This window comes from Notothenia rossii, assembly GCF_949606895.1.
Source record: "Notothenia rossii genome assembly, chromosome: 5".
Taxonomy (NCBI): Eukaryota; Metazoa; Chordata; class Actinopteri; order Perciformes; family Nototheniidae; genus Notothenia; species Notothenia rossii.
The window spans coordinates 65,563,149-65,583,640 of NC_136903.1; the positions used below are offsets into that span (position 1 = coordinate 65,563,149).

General features: G+C 39.9%; 1 protein-coding gene across 3 annotated transcripts in view; it reads right to left on the reverse strand.

The window, feature by feature from the left end:
* rap1gapb (RAP1 GTPase activating protein b) overlaps nucleotides 1-20,492 on the reverse strand; it is a 287,393-nt gene that overhangs the window by 256,387 nt on the left and 10,514 nt on the right. For all 3 annotated transcript variants that reach the window (XM_079683382.1, XM_079683381.1, XM_079683380.1), the window contains exon 2: nucleotides 4,678-4,855. In XM_079683382.1, the coding sequence (XP_079539508.1) occupies nucleotides 4,678-4,755 (78 nt within the window). In that variant the 5' untranslated portion in view covers nucleotides 4,756-4,855. The remainder of the gene's footprint in view (nucleotides 1-4,677; nucleotides 4,856-20,492) is intronic.

The window sequence follows — 20,492 nt, forward strand, 5'->3', positions numbered from 1 at the left end:
TATTTTCTATTAACATAACGCCTCTTGAGGCAAGAACCTGAGCGACATCACTTTATCTGCTGTATTAGTTTTACATTTGAAATTGCCTTGTTTATCAGTTCATGTGGTCACGTTTTACTAAGAAGCTTTTCTGAGTAGTTCTGTTGTTTTTTTCCATAATAAATTCACATCACTTCTTTAATCTGCGTGACAGTAAAACGCATCTAGTTGTCTGGGGAGTGCATCCATTCTCTTAATCCTACAAATGTTCCATGCAGCCAAAGCCTGATGTAGCTTATTCCTCTGTGCCATAGATCTCCATTATTGGAGAAAAAAACCCATTAATGAGCCTCACTTGTTCCTTCATCACAATAAACATGGTGATTGTTATTTAGAGTCAATTCCCCAAAAAAAATGTAATAAGTTTTACCTTTTAAAAAGACATTACAAAAAAATTTAAACAATGGATTCTGAGCTGATCGTTGCAGAGAGAAGTACTGCGGGATGAATTAACACACTGTTGCTTTTGGCCTCTTTTTATGGTATTATTAAGTATTTTCTCTTTTTTATCCACAAGTAAACAAGTCATACCTGGCCATTAGAGCAGCCTTTCAGAAGTTACCAGGCAGAAAAACATTGGCACGTTTTTGAAGGTCATCCTTACCGAGAACAAACAGAAAGGTAAGGAAAAAGCTCAGACGGACAAACATTACCGAATGGTCTGGCTTCAAACGGGCTGGCTCTATTGCTTATTGGCCTTTTAAGTCAATGCAAGTATATTCTCACACAAGATAATTATAGTCAATATTATGTTTAGTTCAATAGGTTAACATTTTTTGCTTTCAATCGAGTTGTGAGTTCAACCCACCTCAAGTGTACATACATTAATTTCTCATTCAACCTGGTACTGCTTGTTCCTTCTCACTCACTCTGCCTAATTTCTATCAACGCAGCCATTATAATTATCACCACCATCAATGATATATCGGCTGTGCACACTAATCCTAATTAGCAGTAGGAGGTGGGGCTAATCAGCCAGTCCAGTTATCTTAATTTACCAATGCCGCTGAGGAAGAAATGGAATGAAGGTAATTAAGTCAACAACACTTTAATCACAATATCTTGATGAGAGAATTGAGATAAATCGTTGCTAATTAAGTGTGATTTCAGGTGGAGGGAAAGCTGAACACATGATTTAAATATGAATTGTCTGTACATAAAAGGTGAAAATAAATCCAGCAATGTTTGCGCCGTGAACAAATGACCTTTTTATGTTTATTAAAGAATCACGAATCTCAACTTATTTCCATTTTGTTCTCTCCTGTTTGCTCCATTTTAAAAGCAGCTTGCACAAGACAAGCAAAAATCATGCTGCATGCGGTAGCAGCTGGTGAAGAATGACCAACATAAACAAAAATATTCTGCCTTTTCCTACACCATTTTTTGCATAAATCTGGTGTACCAAGGGAGGCTGTTTGCATAAGCAGCTTTCCTTCACAGGGTATTAAAATACTAGAGAAAAAGAGTTCACCCTCTCTGAGAGCTCACAGGGGAAATTCAAACGTGTAACGCTCAATACATTAGCAGCATCTAAACACGTACACTTATTAATTATGCCCAAAGGAATAATCTTGCTTTGAGCATAGCAATTTTCCTATGTTTTACTGTCCTTTTTGAAAATCGTGACTCTAACAGCTCTAAAGAGGGCCTATTATGCCCATGCTCTGGTTCATAATTGTATGTTGTGCCTCTACTGTGACATGTCTCCATGCTTTAATGTTCAAAAAGTTATTTACTTTTCTCATACTGCCTGTGCTGCAGCACCTCTTTTCACCCTCTGTCCGAAACCAGAGCCCAGTCTGCTCTGATTGGTTAGCTGGCCGTTTCTGTTGTGATTGGTCAACAGCTTAGAGATGTGTCGGAAATGTCCCGTCTCTTAGTCTATCATGTACAATGTGTTTGGAAGCTACCCCATAGAAGTGCAAGTGTTACATAATGGTTGCGTTTCAGGCAGGGAATTGTAACCTTTGTAGACCATTCCCATGCATCAAAACATAAAACACACATAAGGAAAGGGATAACCCCAAAAGGCACAATAGGGCCTCTTTGGCCCGCTCCGTTGTGATTGGACAACCACAACAAAATGTCCCACCCCTAAATTTGTCACCTACAATGTGTTGCAGGGCTATCCAACATAAGTTACATAGTGATGTCGCTATGTTGGAGAAAACAAAGGAGTTCAATTAAGGCGTTTAAGGCAGGGGGGAGTGGATGAATGAGAAACTCCCTTTGGGATTTAAGCCTTTGCAGACCATTTACATGCACAAAAACCTATGTAACACACTACAGGAGGGGAAGGGAAAACACCCAAAGGCAAACAGGGCCTCTTCAGTAGAGAAAAGGGTGAAGTCAGGGTACTTTTATAACAACATTTGGAAATCAATCAATGAGATAGTATATCCTTTATACAAGACTAACAGTGGTTGAAATGCATACTCACAGGGAAAGGTGTCTGCTATAAAGAGATTCATTTTCAAAGTAGAATTGAACTTTTGACTCTGAACAGTGCCTAATACAGCATGTAATTGCTTTAGTATAGCAGTGTGACAGGTACAAAGTGCTAAACCCTACAACCTGTCAGGGGTTTGGGGTAATGTGTGAGACGTTCCTCATTAGATTAGATGTCAGTCCAAGATTCAGTTTAATGTATTAACGCAAACACTGCCAAAGTGGAACACACTGCTCCTGTTGCTCCTCTTGTTATGCCTAAAGATCTCCTGCAAACTGTGACTGGACATCGGGTTCAATAATGTCTGTTGTTTGTAAAGTTCAGACACAAATAAAAACCCAGCTTTAAACTTCAACAACACCACCTACACTAAAGCACAAAGCTTGCAGAAAGCATTGCTCACACTCGGCTTAGCAGAAAGCTGCTCTCTTCCCTGTCAACAGCATCTCCACAGATCGAATCAGGGCAGAGGATGGGGATCAGAAGAAAAGAAAAACACCCAAAATACACCAACACAGTGGGTGTGCAGCTCTGTTTCTGAGGCATGTGAAACATTCGCTTTTAAAATCAATAAAGCTCAGAAACTGCAGTGTGTCAATAAATAATGGATTTCTGAATATGTGCTGGAGTCAAGACAGCCACATGCTTATTAAGAATCGAAAAAAAGAGTATTAAATATTGTTTTAATTGATTTTTGATAGAATGACTAAGCGCACCCTTAGGATTACAAATGCAACAATAAAGGAAATAAAAACACGCCGAGGCTGGGGCTGCAAAGGCAGATGTCCCTGAAAGCTGAAGGCGTGGAAAACAATTGGAGGGTGAGAGGGAGAAAAAATGAGTAGCCAGAAGGTGGAAAATGAAAACAGGGAACATGTCGAAGTAAACAAAGTATTCATAATTGAGTGTTCTTATTCACAGAATACAACACCTGAGGGTTATGTTTTGTGGAGCGATGATTCAAAGAAAGTCAGTGTGGAAAATTGAATAAACTCTATTTACGTATTGAAAGGGTTATGCTGGGTAACATTTTTGTTATATATGTTTTTGATGCATGCAAATGGTCTGCAAAGGTTCAAATTCAAAATTCCCTGCCTGAACCGCAATCACTACTGTATTTAACACTTGCACTTCTATGGGGTAGCTCCCAAACACATTGTACATGATAGACTAAGAGGGGGGGGGACATCTCTAAGCGGTAGACCAATCACAACAGAGCAGATCAGCTAACCAATCAGAGCAGACTGGGCTCTGGTTTCAGACAGAGGGTGAAAAGAGGTGCTGCAGCACAGGCAGTATGAGAAAAACAAAGACCTTTTTGAACATTAGAGCATGGAGACATGTCACAGTCAAGGCATAAAATACTTATATGAGCTGAAAATGAGCATAATGCCTCTAACTGTTACAAATTTGTAATTTAACCCAAACTACAATGATTCTCTAAACAAAGGACTTCTTATCTTTTATGTTCTTAACACTACCTTTTTCAACTTCTGTGTAGGAACGCTATTTTAGTGACCACAGCGTGGTCACACCAAAAAAACAATATAATCCTAATAAATGTTCAACAGTGATCTGGTTTTTAAAAGGAAATGTTAGAAGAACTTAATCATTGAATCTGTAAAAACGTTAAAACTATATTGGAGTCTTACACTCCCATTTGAATATGTCTGTCCCATTAACTGTCATCTACCCCTCATCAATCAGACCATGGTTCTTTTAGCAAGCTGTGCAGAAGGGAGGATCATGACACCAAAATATCTCAAAGTAAAGGAAGTAACATCCTGGCCCGTTAGCTTCTTACTCAGGTCAGGAAGCACTGTGATAGTGTCAGTTCAACAGCATAAATCTGAGAACATACTGTACATTAATTCCAACTAATTACATGTAACTGGTAATGGGTTGGATATTTTTGCCCTAACACTGTACAGTATATGCACTCAAGAGTATGAGAGTTCAACTGTGAGGTCCTGGAAAAACCAATCGCCATTTTGAAATCACATCAGAATCCAATTACTCATGACTGAACAGGTATTTCCCATAAATGTGATTCATATAGATCGTCGTGCCGTCAAATGACAGGCTTTCAGCGGAATCAATCACAGCCAACCCTGGCACAGTTATGATAGACTGTCATCATGAGGCGGGAGAGTATGAAATAAAATTCTGGCATAGCTCAGGTCCCTCACCTTCGTGGTTCCCTCCTGATGTAAATGCTGCTTCTTGTAATCACAGAGGTATGCCTGCTGTGTGGGGCCACTCCTCATTACTGTAATTGTGTTTTCCTCCTCTCTGTGCTCTCTGGGGAGCAGCAAGGCGATGTTGCTTATCTCGCTGACATTTCACAACGGCGTGCTCTCTGCAGGGCTGTGTGAGCAAGTACAAGGAGTGATAGGAGAGGTGACAATGGCAGAGCAAGGCTTTCTACTGGCCTAGAGATAGTCATTAATAGAACATTTGATTTTCTAGATATAGATGTGTTTTTCGTTATTGCTATATGTGATTGACAAAGTTAGCTCATATCAGTTTATTAATGTAGTTTTACCGCTACTCTGAGAGCATTTATCCAATCAGATTGCATTTGCTCTAACCGATAAGTCTCTAATAAAAAGATAAGGCATGCGTATATTACAACACTTTATCCCCCATTCTGATCCTATCAGACTTGATTTACAGGATTAAACATGTGGTTTTAAACCTGTGGTGTCAGCTTAAGTAAAGGTAAAGGTTTTGCTTTAAATGAAAACGCTCTTGTTTTTTAAGTCACAGAAAAAAGTTTAAATAAATCAACATTGACTTTAGGTTATACACGGACACGAACAGATTACAGGAATGTTTAAACCCAAAAATATATGATAGGGGCCCTTTAAAAACCTACATGCCTTATGTAAAAAACTAGAGGAACATTGTTTTACCTTAAAGCATGAGAGACAATACTAGGCTGCTCTTCATGGTCACTGTCTTGTCTCATTCAATAGTTTTTCGATAAAACTAACAAATCTAACTTTATATAACCTCAGTGACTTATTGCCCAATGAGTCAAGAGTAACTTTATTATAAAAATCTACATTTCTGTCGCAGAGAAACAGTATTTTGACAAAAACAAAGGGACGTTTTTGGGGATGGGTACGATCGTCATGAGGGCTGACTCACGTCTCCTGCGGGGTTGGAAGTGATGTTCAAGCTCTCCCGACCTCACATTTCTCCCTCTAAATACGTCCTCATACACTGCATCAATGCACTGTCTGACCCTGGCATGGATGCAGCATCTATCTTCAGATTTTATTACATCTGACAGGCAGAGGTTTGCATAAAAATAGGGCTGAGATTTACACCAGTAGCTTCCCTCAAATACTGGCCATTAATCACAGCACTACACAGGCAGAGCTTCCACCAGCAGAAGCACCCGTCCATAAAACATGTCTTCCTTTTGCCTCAGATGATTGAGATATTTTCTTACAAAGGAAAAATAAAACAGGATGAAGTAATGGCACTCGTTCCAAGCACAGTTTATTTCCCCTTACTTTGCCTATGTGTCATCATGGATACAACTCAGTGTATTCAGAAAAAACAAGGCTGCAATATCAATACACTCAGGAAACTAGAATTAGTTTAACACAAACTTTAAACTAACCTCTAACAGATAAACAGTGAGTAAAATGTGTCCAATTGGAGATTCGCAAACTAACTTCAGCTTGTTGTTTTACCTGCAGAGACCATATTAGAACCAAAGTGGGATCGATTTGATTGTTTCTACTTTACTCTTTCCCTTAAGAAGAGCTGGATGTGCTACATACGTCATTTTTCATCGACAGCCAACGCAATTTAAGTTTTCTTGTGATTACTGAATACTTCCCGAGGGCACATGTAAAATGTATGAGCTATTGATTTGTAAGTGGCCGATTTCTATAGTTCTTATTTCTTTAAATGACAACAAAATAACAGGTTTTTGAAAACTTGATGGTTGAATGTAAGCTCAGAAATATTTCTTTCGCTGTTGATTTCTCTATAAATTGTACTCAATAAAAACCACGTTGTGTATGGCTTCACGATTTATAGTTGGGCTGCTGGCAACAAAAACAACGTACTCATAAATAATAATATACACATTAAGGATGATGGCGACGGTGTTGGACAGCAGATAAACACTTTGCCGTCCCTGCAAGGACTGTGTCTTTTTGGCTTTCGTTTGTGTGAAAGTGCTTGTATGTGTGAATGTGGCCTTCATTACTCTACGTAATTACAGAGGAGACAGGTCCAAGGTCCTTATGCAGCATGAGTAATGTTTTCGGGATAATGCAGCCAACATTGCCCATAAGCCCCAGAGAGCCATGATGACTCTTATCAGAGAACTCATTCCTGCCTCCTCACCTTTAAACAGTTCCCGTTATGTCCATTACCCTTTTCCCTTCCCGGAGACACGGCACAAGGGTCTTTGTTTGCATAGCAGGTAATTCCCAGAGAGGCTGCAAAGGATTTCACTTAACAGATGCTGCCAGATCAATGAGTACTGTTCAGCTCTCAGCAGAAGGAAGGAGTGGATCAGTCTATGAACCAAGAGTCTTTCAGCTAATTGCTCAAGTTTTACGGCTCAAAACTTGACTGTTTTGGTTCAGTTTCAACATTCTCATCAGCAACTTTTCCAGCAACTGCATTCAGCAAAAAAACTCTAATAAACGCACTGTACTCTGGCTGCTTAGACCCACTCAAAATACAAGGACGGGTAGAATCTTGTGAACGCATTGGAGCCTTTAGCAGGTAAAGAGATAGATATTCCCCTCAGGAGTTGGTGGTAACTGACTCCACTAGAAGGCTGCGTTTCTTTGTATTGTCTAGATGTGCGACTGTTTGCTAAAACCAAAACTACTCTATCATGCATTGTATGTCAAGCAACTGCAATCTCTAGTAAAGATTTGTTGTAGTCATCTATGAAGGACTAAGTAATTCCAATAAAATGTTTGGCAATATGGCAAAAGCCAACCGTATACTGTACTTCAAAAAAAAATAACAGTACCAGTGAATAAAATTAGCCAGGAGCTGCTGCTCAAAGTTTCTCCAAAAAGGAAAAAATGCTAGCTGAGGGGAAAGCAAGCAGAAAAGCACTAACTTAAAGTAGGGACAACTCCTAAATGTACAGTATGTCTGTTAAGCTCTTGCCGAATTAGGTAAAACAATGGAAATTGAGCCTATCCCACTGATGGAAGCCCTTGTATTTTTATGAACTGGGTTTCTGACAACATTCTCAAGAAAAGTATTCACTCTTTGGACCTCTGGGAAGTGAGATCTCCCGTTGCAATTACCTCTTATCGCAGAGAGAACTAAACAGAGCTCTTCTAGATTATAATTTAAACACCTTCTGTAAATCCTGTTTTTGCTCCCATGCAGGGCTTTAACTTCTCTTTTTGCTGCATTAATCAAAAAGTGTACTTTAGGGAGAACAGTGACATCACTGTAACTATAAATCACACCAATCAGAGTGATCACAGAGCTACAAACTTGAATATTTTACACCCAGAGGGCAGGAATCTCAGCGTAATATGAAGTTAGTATTTAGCATGTACAGTATAGGCCTCATTCCCAATTATGTATAAATCTCACAAATGCTCATTTGACTGCACTTAGTTGCCTGGTCATTTGAATGATAGTTAAGTATTATACGTGTTTATCTTGCCACAATCAAAAGCAATGTCTTAGTGAATTAATCTAAGACATAATGTAATCGCACAGTTTAACACACATTATTATTACTGACACAACACCAGCCAACCCTGTGATCCACCGCTCTAAAATTCTACTGCCTTGTTACAGCATGCATGTGGATTCTTTTACAAATATAGACCATAAGGATGTGTCATGCTCCGCCCCAGCACATAACCCCGGGCTGCTAATGTTTGTGCTATTTACTGTAAAGGCTCCCACTGGGACCAAATGTTTCATAACCAATTTAATTTTACCAATCGCTGTTTATGTTCTAAATTGTGATAAACATGATTACTGAGGAAGATGTATGAGAACTCGTTAACCTAATTTCAAACAGTCATTCTGTTTTCTGTAGCAGCCTGAAAAACAGGCTTTTCCTTTTAATATAACACACTAGAGTTCAAACCAAGGTTACTCTAGAGATACAGAGAGAGCCTTTGCAGGAAAAATCCACAATGGAACGGACCCTTTTTTCTTAGCGAAAGAATCAATAAAATAATGTACAATTCAGTTGTGAGTCAAGTCGTTGGTTTATTTAGTAAGTAGACGTGTAATAAGATTTGTGTAGGGAACCTGAACATCCCGTTGGTGTTCATTTTTCATTAATGACTGCACAACCCCTTACATCAGGGCGGCTGTGGCTCAGTGGATTGGTGCATCTTTGAGCACTTTGAAAAGTGCTATAAAAATGTAATGTATTATTATTACATATCTATTCAAACAGCTAGCGGATAGTTGAAAGCTGAATAGAAACATTAAATACCTCATTCACACCAATGCAACTCCGGTTCAAGCCCCGTGCTAGAGCTTTTCAGGTTCAGAACCGGTTCTTCGGTTTTGCTCCGGCTCTTTTCACACCGCCAATTTCACAAGCCAAACCGCGCGGAAACCCCTCACAGCTGACACTGACAACAACAACAATGGCCGATTGTGCTCCAGCTTGCTCTGTACCTCTTCAGAAGAGCAGATTCCCAGTAGGTAGCTGGTCTCTTCAGTGGACCACTGCTGCTTGTTAAGTTTCTCCATCGTTGTGTACAAACTGGATAAAACGCCGGCTTTCTGTTGTTGTTCAGGAGTTGATCCCGCCCCTGCCCCTGCCCCTGCCCCAACCCCCGCCTCAACGTTAGCGTGACGTATGTCGTGCTTTTGATCTAGCCGGACAATTTGTTGGTGCTCGAAATGAACCGGATTCCGGAGCTAAGAGCCTGCTCCGCTGCGGTGTGAACAGGAAAACCTGGTGCTTTTCAAGCTCCAGCTCCGAACCAGCCCTGAAACACCGTTGGTGTGAATGAGGTATAAGACACACATGTGTTGAGTGTGTTGATAGAATGTGGAGCTATACAGCAGCCACATAAACACATTTAAATGTGGCTGTCTGTATGCCAGTGTCTGTATATTTTGTTGGGAGGAATACAATTACTGTATGAAGACAGAAAGCAGCATAGCCGAGTCAAGGGCTCAGACTTCTCCATCATCACAATCTGCAGAATAAAGTTGTTCCCACTCATGGGTTCAGATCTCAGCTATTAAGATATTGAATTGCTGCTGCTCATGTCTCACAGATGCCCAATAGTGATCCTCTAAACCTCTCCACAAACTGTCACATGCAAATTGAAATCGGCCTCTCTCTCTCACGCTCTCCGAGCATCAGGGCTGCTCCTCAGGAGGACGGCGGAGCAGAAGAATCGACTAAAGCCTCATATCCACTCATTTTCCAGGTGAAGATGAGAAGATGAAGGGATTTGTTAAACTCATAGAAAAAAATATGAAAGTGTGATAATGTCCTCGCCTTGTCTTGCCCGGCAAACAGGAATGAAATGAAAGTGGAGGATTTTTGATAACGCCTCAGCCACAGAGCTGATACCTGAAGGATAATGGATTCCATCTTACTGTGAACCACAGTGGCAAAAGCTATCAAAGAACAAATCCGAGGCTCAAGGAAAAACAAATCTTCCTGAAAACCTTCTGACCTGTGTTTGAGAGAGCAAAGTTGGCTGCTAGCCGTTCATTACATATCCAGATTAAAGCAGCTTTACTATTGGCGGAGGAAGGAAACAATCAAGCTGGTCTAGTGCTTCTTTGGCAATAAAGCCGTTACATGAAATGGGATCTCTGGCAGCACAACAGAATACCAAACAAGTTCCCTTTCTATAACGGCTCAGAGGGACTCTATTCCTCAGATTTATAACACCACAAAAAAGACTGCGAGGGGTGCTTCACTGAAGCAGTTCAACTCAAAGAAATAAATGAGGAAATAATAGAAGACAATTCTGCTCCAAAAATGTTGTTTTATTACTTTTTTTTAAGTAACATTTTAAAGTACGATTATTGAGGCACCAATCTGTGGAACAAGGTGCTCTGGATGTTTGAAAAGATTGCACTGCAGCATTTCTACTGGTTTAAATGTATTATTAAGCACAGTCCAATTTCTTTCACATATCATATGTTAAATGATCTGCACTGCAAATCATAATGGAATTATTTGTATTGCTCAGAAGGAAAAGAGATTAAATATAAGGATTAAGTTGCCATGATAGAACAAAAAGCAGAACAAAATGGAACACAGGAGAATGGGACTTAAGTTTAAGATAAACACAGATCATATCACCAAAGGCACAGCTACGCTTTACAGCAGGGGTATTCAACTAAAATTCAATGAGCTCCAGTTAGAGAAAATCTCCCCATGCAAAGGTCCAGAACATCAAAATGTCTAACTTGCTTCATGAATTAGTGTGATATATCTAAGCAACAGCTCATGACAGGCCGTGGTATATGCTCATTATATCACAGCTAAGGGGCGTGGTTCGACCCTCCGCTTCGCGTTGGGCCGAACCACGCCCCTTAGCTGTGATATAATGAGCATATACCACGGCCTGAAGTGAGCTATTGCTTTTATAAAACGGTTACCAAGTGTGGCAATATGAAAGAAAAATACACACTCTAATTTAAATCGTTTTTATTAGTAAATAATGATGTTCAAAATGAAATAGTCCCTCCGTTGCCTTCTGCACAAAACATAGTGCAAGGTGGTTGCTATGCAACAACACTAACAGCTAGCGAACATATTAGACAGAGAGCGTTGATCCATTATTTGGCTGTTTATTTACATGAATGTGTATGTTGCTGTTTATTGTGCAGCCACTGAAATACTGTCCAGCATCAGTAGAATGGCTTACGTGGTCACTTGTATAGGTTGAGGTTATTCTAGGCTGTTGCTTGGCGTGGCGAGAATATTGCTCCACTTTCTCCGGTCCCCGAGATTGGGCTTCCAGTAGCTCTGGAGAGAGCTTTCGCACCTGTGGCCACTAACGGTCATAATTTCTCTGCTTTGTTTCAAGACCCGCATCAGAAAGCTTTTGAATGGTGCTACTTTTCCAGTTGGTCTACCTGCTCTTCACGTAGCTCTGCATGTCGTAGTTTAGGTGCTTTTTTTTCTGGAGATAGGCACTGCTCAATCCACTCCTCCATAGTAAGACCTCCCCGGAGGTCGAAGTTAATCTTAAATGTTTCCATTTTATGCTTTGTAAGTTTGTTTTGGTGAAGGAAGGAATTTAAATATATTTATAAAACTGACAAGTCAAATCAAGCAATCTGATTGGTCGATAGCGTTTTTGCGGATCTCTTTGATTACAGATTTGAAAACATCGTTGCTTGCTTTAAAAGTAGCACAATTCATTATGTTAAACCTTCGAAAGTATCTAGATATCCCTGCCCTAATGCCAAAGGAACTGCGCACTGAATATGTTTTGCCGTTTGATGTCTATGTTTGGACAGCTGCGTAAAAAGGAGGGCTTCTGCCCCGTTACTTCTCCGCTGCTTTCTTGTTCCAGTATGAAAAGCAAACTGCAGGCAGTTTGCTTTTCAGCCCAACAGTATACTGTTTTTCTCAGACGCTGAGGGATACTGACTTGTTGTGAAAAGTAACTTACATTTCTACCCGTGGTATACGCTCAGTATATCACGGCTAAGAACCAATCAGATTGCTTGATTTGACTTGTTCGTTTTATAAATTGAAGTAGCTTTATCAACGTCTGCATGTAATCAACAACTGACTGCCAATCAAATAAAGAAAGTACAATTCAGAAACAACCATATTTATTGTCAATTAACATTGAAATATATATATATATATATATATATATATATATATATATATATATATATCAGATATACAGTAAATACTGTGGATATGTGTAATGTTCCTCTCTGGCTGCATTTAAAATAAAATAGGAGAACATAAATAAAATAGCTTTTGAAAATATGTGCATCTTAAAAGTGCTTCATTTTAGATAAATAAAATAAAGTGTAGCAGCAGCTTGAGTTTCCCTTTTTCTTTGTTAACCGTTTCACATCATGACTTAACAGTTTCAGCCGATTATAGAACAATATCAGTCTTTACACATCATAACCAGGGGTGCACATAACTTTTTTGCCCTGGTTCTCAAAGGAGCACCTGGAGATGTTGCTTGGCTTTATTTGCCAGACATACGGCACTGAACACACATGCAGAGGTGAACACAGAACACACATGCAGAGGTGAACACAAGACAACATTAGCACGACCAGTAATCCTACAAGCTGTCATCACTACCCTCCTGACTGTTCTCCTCACTGTCTTCCTCTCTGTCAGACATGGTAGCTGATGATGTAGGCCTACTACTTTCTCTCTGGTTGAGTCTGCGATTAGCTGCTTGCATCCACAAGTCAACAGCTGGTTTTGGGTGGAAAGTCTCTGTTGTCATCTTAGACAAGTGGATGTAATAAAATAAGTATGTTAACATAACCAATAACCTACCATAGCCAATAACAAATGAATGTAATTTATTTTATTTTTGTTGTTCATTCATATCTTATTTTATAGTTAACATGTATTAATGCCTTTTTTTTATCTCTCCAGTTTTAAAGGATATTTTTGGTTACTATCCTATAATATACATTGGAATTATTTCAAACCTGTTTATCCCAATAATTATAAAGGAGTGCCTTGGAAATATGTGTTCACATAAATTGTGACCAAACCGTTTGAACTTAGACTAAAGTTAGCTATCTAAACACTCAGAGTCCTTTACCTCACTGAGCTGTAGTTATCAGCCTCTCAGTCTGACTGGAGAGGACTCTCCCTCCACATTATTGTAGAAACATCTTCTACTTATATCCGTTAGAGCAGCTAGCACCAGATTCTAACAACAACAACGCCCTCTCTCCCTCGCTCACTCGCATTTTGGCTGTGAGCTGCGGGCGCCAGATAAGCCAACATCCCCCATTTTCATCACTTACAGCGCCCACCGTGCAGGGCAAATGCAACGTGTAACCGGGGTGAAAAGGGTGTTACGTTTACTTATGAATATTGTTACATCTGGCCGCAAATTAGGATGAGCCCCAACGGTCAAAAAAGTTTTTTCCCCTCCCAGAGCTGTCAGCGCAGCGCCTCCCCAGATCTGGTGCCCTCGGCAAACATCTAGTCAGTGCTACGTGCCGGCCCTGAGTTCATATGCAACTCGCAAATATCTTTCTCTCTCTCTCTCTCTCTCCTCTCTCCTCTCTCCATGTTGGTACGCAAATGCATCTTTTTTCGAATGACCCGGTGCTCTTTTTTTGGCGGAAGTGCGCATACGCACCAGTTATGTGCAGCCCTGATCATAACAATTGAAGAGTTTTAATGTTTCTCTTTCTTTCCCTCTTATATTGCAGTCCCTCAGTCACTGTTTTTTAATTCAGTGCGAGAATTGAGCCTGAGCTTGTCCTGCTACAGTCCACAGCTACAGGGCTACACATGCGTTAATCGCGTTAAAATAATTAGAGATGTTAATGCGTTATTAACGCGTTAACTTGACAGCCCTAGTTTAAATCTGGGCTGAAATGGTGTCAGGGCCATTCTCATACACACATGCAGGTGCTCATTGGTTAACCTGCCCTGGAACGATATTTAGTTTTAATTTTGATCCTGGTGGACTGATCATATTGGGCTCTGAGCTTATTTTTTGTGACCTCAGTTCCGACTTGAGAGGGAATGTTTGGTTAAACACCTTGTGTTTTGTCTCATAGTGGCGTTTTGGCACTTTTAATGAGCGCCACGGTCTCTGGACAAATGAGACACACTGGTTCTGTGCTCCCAGTGGGCAGGATGAACATCAGTCCATCCACTCAGGGTTAAAAGCTCTGTTCGCACTGTCCACTTTCCTCTTCTTGGAGAGCGCCATTTCTAATGATTTGTCTCTCCCTGTCTGCCGCTAACGCGCCTGTTCACTCTCCTCTCCGCTTCTCTCCCTGTATCGCTAATTATTCTCTCACTAATTTTTCTCTCCGCTTCTCTCTGCCACGCTCTCATCTCTTCTTCTGTGTTTCTCTCCCTGTATCGCTCATTCGTCTCTTTCGCCCCCTGTCGGCAGCGGTTAAAATAGAATTCATAGAAATTGAAATTGAAATTGAAATCCCCTATTAATGTAGGCCTATTGATTATAGGTCCGGGTCCGTATAGGTCGGCGTCTGGGTCCGGATCCGGACCACAGTCCGCCTGTTGCCGACCCCTGCTTTACAGAAATCCTTTTCCTTGTTATGTCCCATGAGTAAATTATGCATTGTAACCCTAATTGAGATAAGAGAGATTTTTGTGAAAATGGGAGCGAGTGAATGAGTAAATGAATTTCCTTTCGATGCAGATCAGATTTTAAGGGTCCAAAAAAGGTTAACACCTTTGAACACTAAGACATCTGCATAATAATGTAGCGAACTGGCAAGGACGGGGGTCCTAATTGGTGGAACTGCCAGGGGGGCGGTCCTGCTTGCTCATAAAAAAGGACCAAGAATATTTGTTTGGAATGTACAACTCAGAAACATACATATTACCGTTTCATTCCTCCTCAAATGTGTATTTATATGAATGAAATATTCCTTCTCTGTTGCAATTGAATTCCTTGCACACACCTGACAGTGAAATGTGGATAATTATATACGCTGCTTTGATGTTTGTTTGGCCTGGTTTCTGAAAATGTGAATTAAAAGACTGTTCCAAGTCTTCAATGTGCATGGACAACTGGCATAGGCGCACGGATATCGAAAATTACGACCATAATGGCCATGTCTTAGCTTGAAATGCTTCAACAACAGGAACCTAGAAGACACTGACGTACCACAATCTTTGCATGTACTCTTGTAATCTGAAAATCAAAGAAAGTATTTGTATTATTATATGTTATGGCAACCACCATAACATAGCCTATATGTGCCTATATGTTTTAGTCATTTACTGATGTAAGTCAAGCAAAGTCAAGCAGTACTTAAGATTACAATGTGCACAAACTTCAAACTTGATAAAAAAAAAAAGAAAGATGCTGATTACTTACCACCAGTAAGAAGAGGTTGCCCTGCTGCCAGCAATGTCAATGTGTTTTTTCCCAGGACACCTGTGAATAACAGACATGGTTAGATTAATCTACAGTAGCATGCCAACTCCAAGTGCAATATAATTTGGGCTAGAACCTATTATTTTAAGTGATAGACTAAATTAGGGTAATCCTGTGCCGAATGTGAATTATGTTTAAGATTTTTTTTTAAATGTTGAAGTTAAATGCATCAATCTGGTGCACTTGTTGAGAAAAATTAGGAACTAAATCTGTGGATACATTTCTGAACAATACCTATGTGAAACAGTACTGTAAAACAGATGTACTTTTTCTTTATGTATCTTACTAAGTTTTTTGTTGCTCTTTCCTTGCTGCTAGTTCAGTGAATTTTGGTCGCACTACACCCCTGCATTCCAGTAGTTATTGCTCTACTAGCCCTTACATAAATCTAGTGTTGTATTATTATTTCTAATTGATATGACGTGCTGGAACTATGACAGTTTTTGATTTGGATCAAAAATGGAAATATGGTGTTTTGGAGTGCATGGCAGCAAGGCGCTGTGCACGGGATAAGCCAAGAAGATAGCTAGCTAGCTGGCTAGCCGCTAGTCGTGAAACATAGCAACATCAATTAACATCTTTAAAAACAGCTGACTTCACGGGTCAATATTCACGGTAGGTGTATGATATTACCTCATACCAACAATGTTTCATATTTGTAGACCTCGTCAATAGATTAATTAATCTAGATAGGACTACTTACCACATGCATGGCTATCGTCGTCTCCCTCGTGTGTGCTACGGTCTTCCTCCGTGGTGTGCCTCGCGATAGATTACGACGGCATACGTCTCAAACTAGCAGCTGTCATTAAACCAATGCATTCCATTCACGTCAGGTCAAACTAAGTGAATCTTGCTAATTTAAAAGCCATGCTTTTTAGCTGGTATAATTAAATCCAATGAATTTCCCCCCCTTGCATCAACGTAAACAAATCATGTTCATTTAAAATCACAGACATGTTGGTTCTATTAGATGTAGGTAAGTTCAGTTCAAAACATATATTTTTTTATGAAACAAACAAACTCAAAATAGATAGACAGGAGTAACTCAGACCTATAATATTTTTTTTTGTGTAAAATCCGTGGTCCATTAGTCTCAATAATTACAGACACCCAGTGGCGAGCCTCTCTGAGGGCCTAAGATATTCTACAAAAATTGTCATATTTTTCATTAGTTTTACCAAAATAACTTGATTTAAAATTGTATTTAAAATAACATTTACAAAGAAATAAATCTTTTGAATCTGCCTATTCAGTTTCTGTTTGAATGTGAAGGGTTAAATTAAAGAAACTCGTCTCTGCGAGTTACTGTGAAGATAGGAGCTGTTGGACATCCAGCTATGAATTCACAGAGGCCCAGCTATAGTAACTGAACGAGAGAGTAATGTCAAATGACAGTACAATTGACCAATCATATCTTCCCTCTAAATGGGTGGGTTTTATTATCGCGGACTTTATGACAAGTTCCACCCGCTGTGAAGCTGTTCTTGTTTCCATAGCAACAACAACTTCCTGTCAACAGGGTAAACTTGCCTTCAAAATAAAAGCATTCCAAATTACACTTAAAGAGCAACTTGCAGGTTAGAGACACCAGAGAATAAATGTGTAGGAAAATGATGTATACATTTTCCCAAAAATATACATAAACATACACTACAGTGACATCTGGCGTCGTTTTTGTAAGACATTTTTACTTCCGCATAAAAAAAGACCACCCGCGTGTGACGTCACATGGGGGAGAGTGGCCGGTCTAACGTATGAATAAACATGGTTCACAATGCTAGTTTTGACACAGAAGAGGTTGAAAATGTATATTCGTATGCATATGACGGACCACAACCATATAATTATGAGCCTGCTAGGCGGCCAAGAGACCAGGAGTAGCCAAGGATTAGAAGAAATAACGGCCATCGGAGAGAAATGGAGGGCGTGAGGAGAACCAGTGGAGAACAGGACAGCTGTCTTGGTAAATGACCAGCGTTATCTACAGTTAATGTCAGCTAACGTCGGTCACATCACAACACTGTAAAGTTAGCTATCATATACATCAGACTATAACTAAAAGTAGTATTGATAATATAGTAACGTTACTGGCAGGACTGTTGATACTGATCCATAACAGAAACTAATGCGCAAGTACCAGCCGTATCTCGCGTTACCTAATGCAACTCAACACTACGTCTTACGGTGCTGGGTACCGGAGGGGAGAGAGAGAGGGGCGAAGGGGGGGGAGAGAGAGAGGAACGAAGGGGGGGAGAGAGATGTAATACGGTTTCCTGATAAACGTTTTGTTTGATAGGCCTCAGCTGTGGAGAGTATGTGCTGCAGGGAGGTGGATGCACGTCGCACAACGCACCCAGGAACGAAAGCTAGCTCCGGTCCTTTTCCTGTTAGGGAAACTGTGGACTCGATGTCCTGACAGGCTTGAGTTTGTGCAACCTGCACAAACTCAAGCTCACCCTGAGTAATTAAAAATGGTGAAATGCATTGTAAAATTACCAAAAAATACCAGCTCACTAAATCACAACCGCTCAAACCAACTACAAACTACTACCGCGGATTGGGCAGAGAAGGAGTCCGAGAAAGTTGCTCCCTGATGTGACGTAATATGACGCGTTTGACGTATGATGTTAAAAAAAGAAGCAGTTTTTAGTACCAGAGCTCAAAACGGCTCCATTCCCCTCGGAATTCCTGCCCTTATGTCTCGTAAAACATATCAAATCCTGCATTAACTCTTTTAATTGTAATTTTCAGGGAAGTTTAAAGGTGGGGTATGTAATTTATTTCAGAAACACTTTGTTATATTCCATGGAATGCTCTTAACATCCCGATAGCATTAAATGCTTTGACAATAAATACATGAAAAAAATTCATCTGTGGAAGCCGTAGGACTTTAAAAATCACGATCAATCATTTTAGCCGGCCCGGCTAAAATAACTGGATGGCCTACCTGCCTGTCAACCTTCCATCTGTGCACAAACTTATCTTGTGCCCTCTTTGGTCATGTGCGCGTTTGTGTGTGTTGGAGGAGGGGCTCTGTAAAGAAGGCTGAAGGAAGAGGCAGATTTTTTCCGGTTGTGTATTTTCAAATATAGCGCACTCGAGCTGGTTTCTCAAATTACATACCCCACCTTTAAGCATAAATCTAGTTTTAAAAAAAAAACTGCAAGTTGCTCTTTAAGACATATACAACTGCAACGAAAGTATCAAACACAATGCAATATCCTTTTCAATGTCAAATAACACAAATTGGGTTATTTACAGGTGTTGTTTTGTGTGGTGGAGGGTCGGGCCGTTGTTTTGATATTCCGCTGAAGTACACACTATGACGTAAAAACTAATTTTTATTAATTTTTTCGAGGGAAGGGGTGGGGGTCAGAGGTGTAAAAGTCACGGCTCGCCCCAGCAGACATCTACATGTAATTTACCATTATTAGGTGGCTTAGTGTGACTTAATTATATGAGACAGTGGCAGCTCTGTCTCCTCTAACATAAAACTAATTTGAAACTGTACCAGAGAAAAACTGGAACATTTTCTCAATGTAGTAGGCTAAACTTACCTAGTAAATTAATAGATGCATGTCAATTCTAGCCTCCCAACAGGCCAGCATCCACGGTTCTTGTTGCCATTTTTGAAACATTTTTACCAAATTATATTGTTGTTTATCATTCATCAAAATCATGTTGCTGACATTTTTGTTTCACAAAATATGTATTCATTTGCAGTACAAACTACCATTTGTAACCCAGCAGGAGCTTACCCAGTAGTTAGCTAGTTAACATTATCTGTCAGCTCACCTTAATTAACAGTTTTGCAGTTAGTTTAATTCATGGGTGTTTTTTGTAGCTAATGCTAGCCTAAATCGTATGTCTCTCCATACGGTAGTGGTAGTTATAAACATGGGTAAAGGTTGATGTTATATGCCCCTTCTAAAACATCACTTTGCCAACATATGAACAAACTATAAATCACAATTTTAAAAGTTGTCAGAGGTGAAGACCAACAATCTAAATACAATTTAGAAAAAAATAGCTTTTTGCAGAGCTGTGTGCCAGACGATCAGAGCGAAATATCCACCACCATCTTCAAAACTGCATTACATTTAAAGTATCGTTAAAAACTGTCAGTCAGTGAGGAAACCTTGCACATTTGTCTCAGTAGCTTTAGTCCTTGCACACTGGCTTTTTCTGAGGTAGAAGACAGGCCATTTGTCTGTACCCTATAACATACATGTGGCAGGAGAGCTATAAACTGGACTGTTCACATTGATAACTGTGAGTAACAGAGTGCTGTGAATCAATAGATTCCTGTTGTGCAACAGTGGCATCGATCTTCCTTCAATACAGCAGCAGGAGAGTCTTTCGAGGGAGTCAACAGGAGAGCTCATTAATCTGTTAGGTAGACAGTGATTCGTCTTTCTAATATAAACTATTTTGTAACCTCCAACGATGGCAAAACACAGAGATGGTTGCCTTAGGCCACCCATAAATAGATTGCTTAGAACATTAAGGCTCCAACAGCCAAAGGCTCATACTACAACACAACAATAGCTTGGCACTAAGGAAGGTCAGGTATACCTAAAGTATTCAAAAAGAAGTATTCTCACAAGTGAAGGTGACATTTACATTACATTCGTTTTTTTGTTCTTTAATATAAAAACAGGATTTAACTGATTTGTAAACGAGGCTATAGTTGATAAGTGAAGACAAAGAGATGTGGAAAAAGAAGAAAACCGCAGTGTGCACTTTGTTATGATTGTTGATGACATTGCTGCATATAGAAAGATCTGTTCGATTGGGCACATCTTCTACGGTGGCCAACAGGTGCAAACGCACTACAACGGCCAAAAAACCTTTCCTTTGCGAAAGACACACTGCACTTTCAACGTTATAATCCCAGA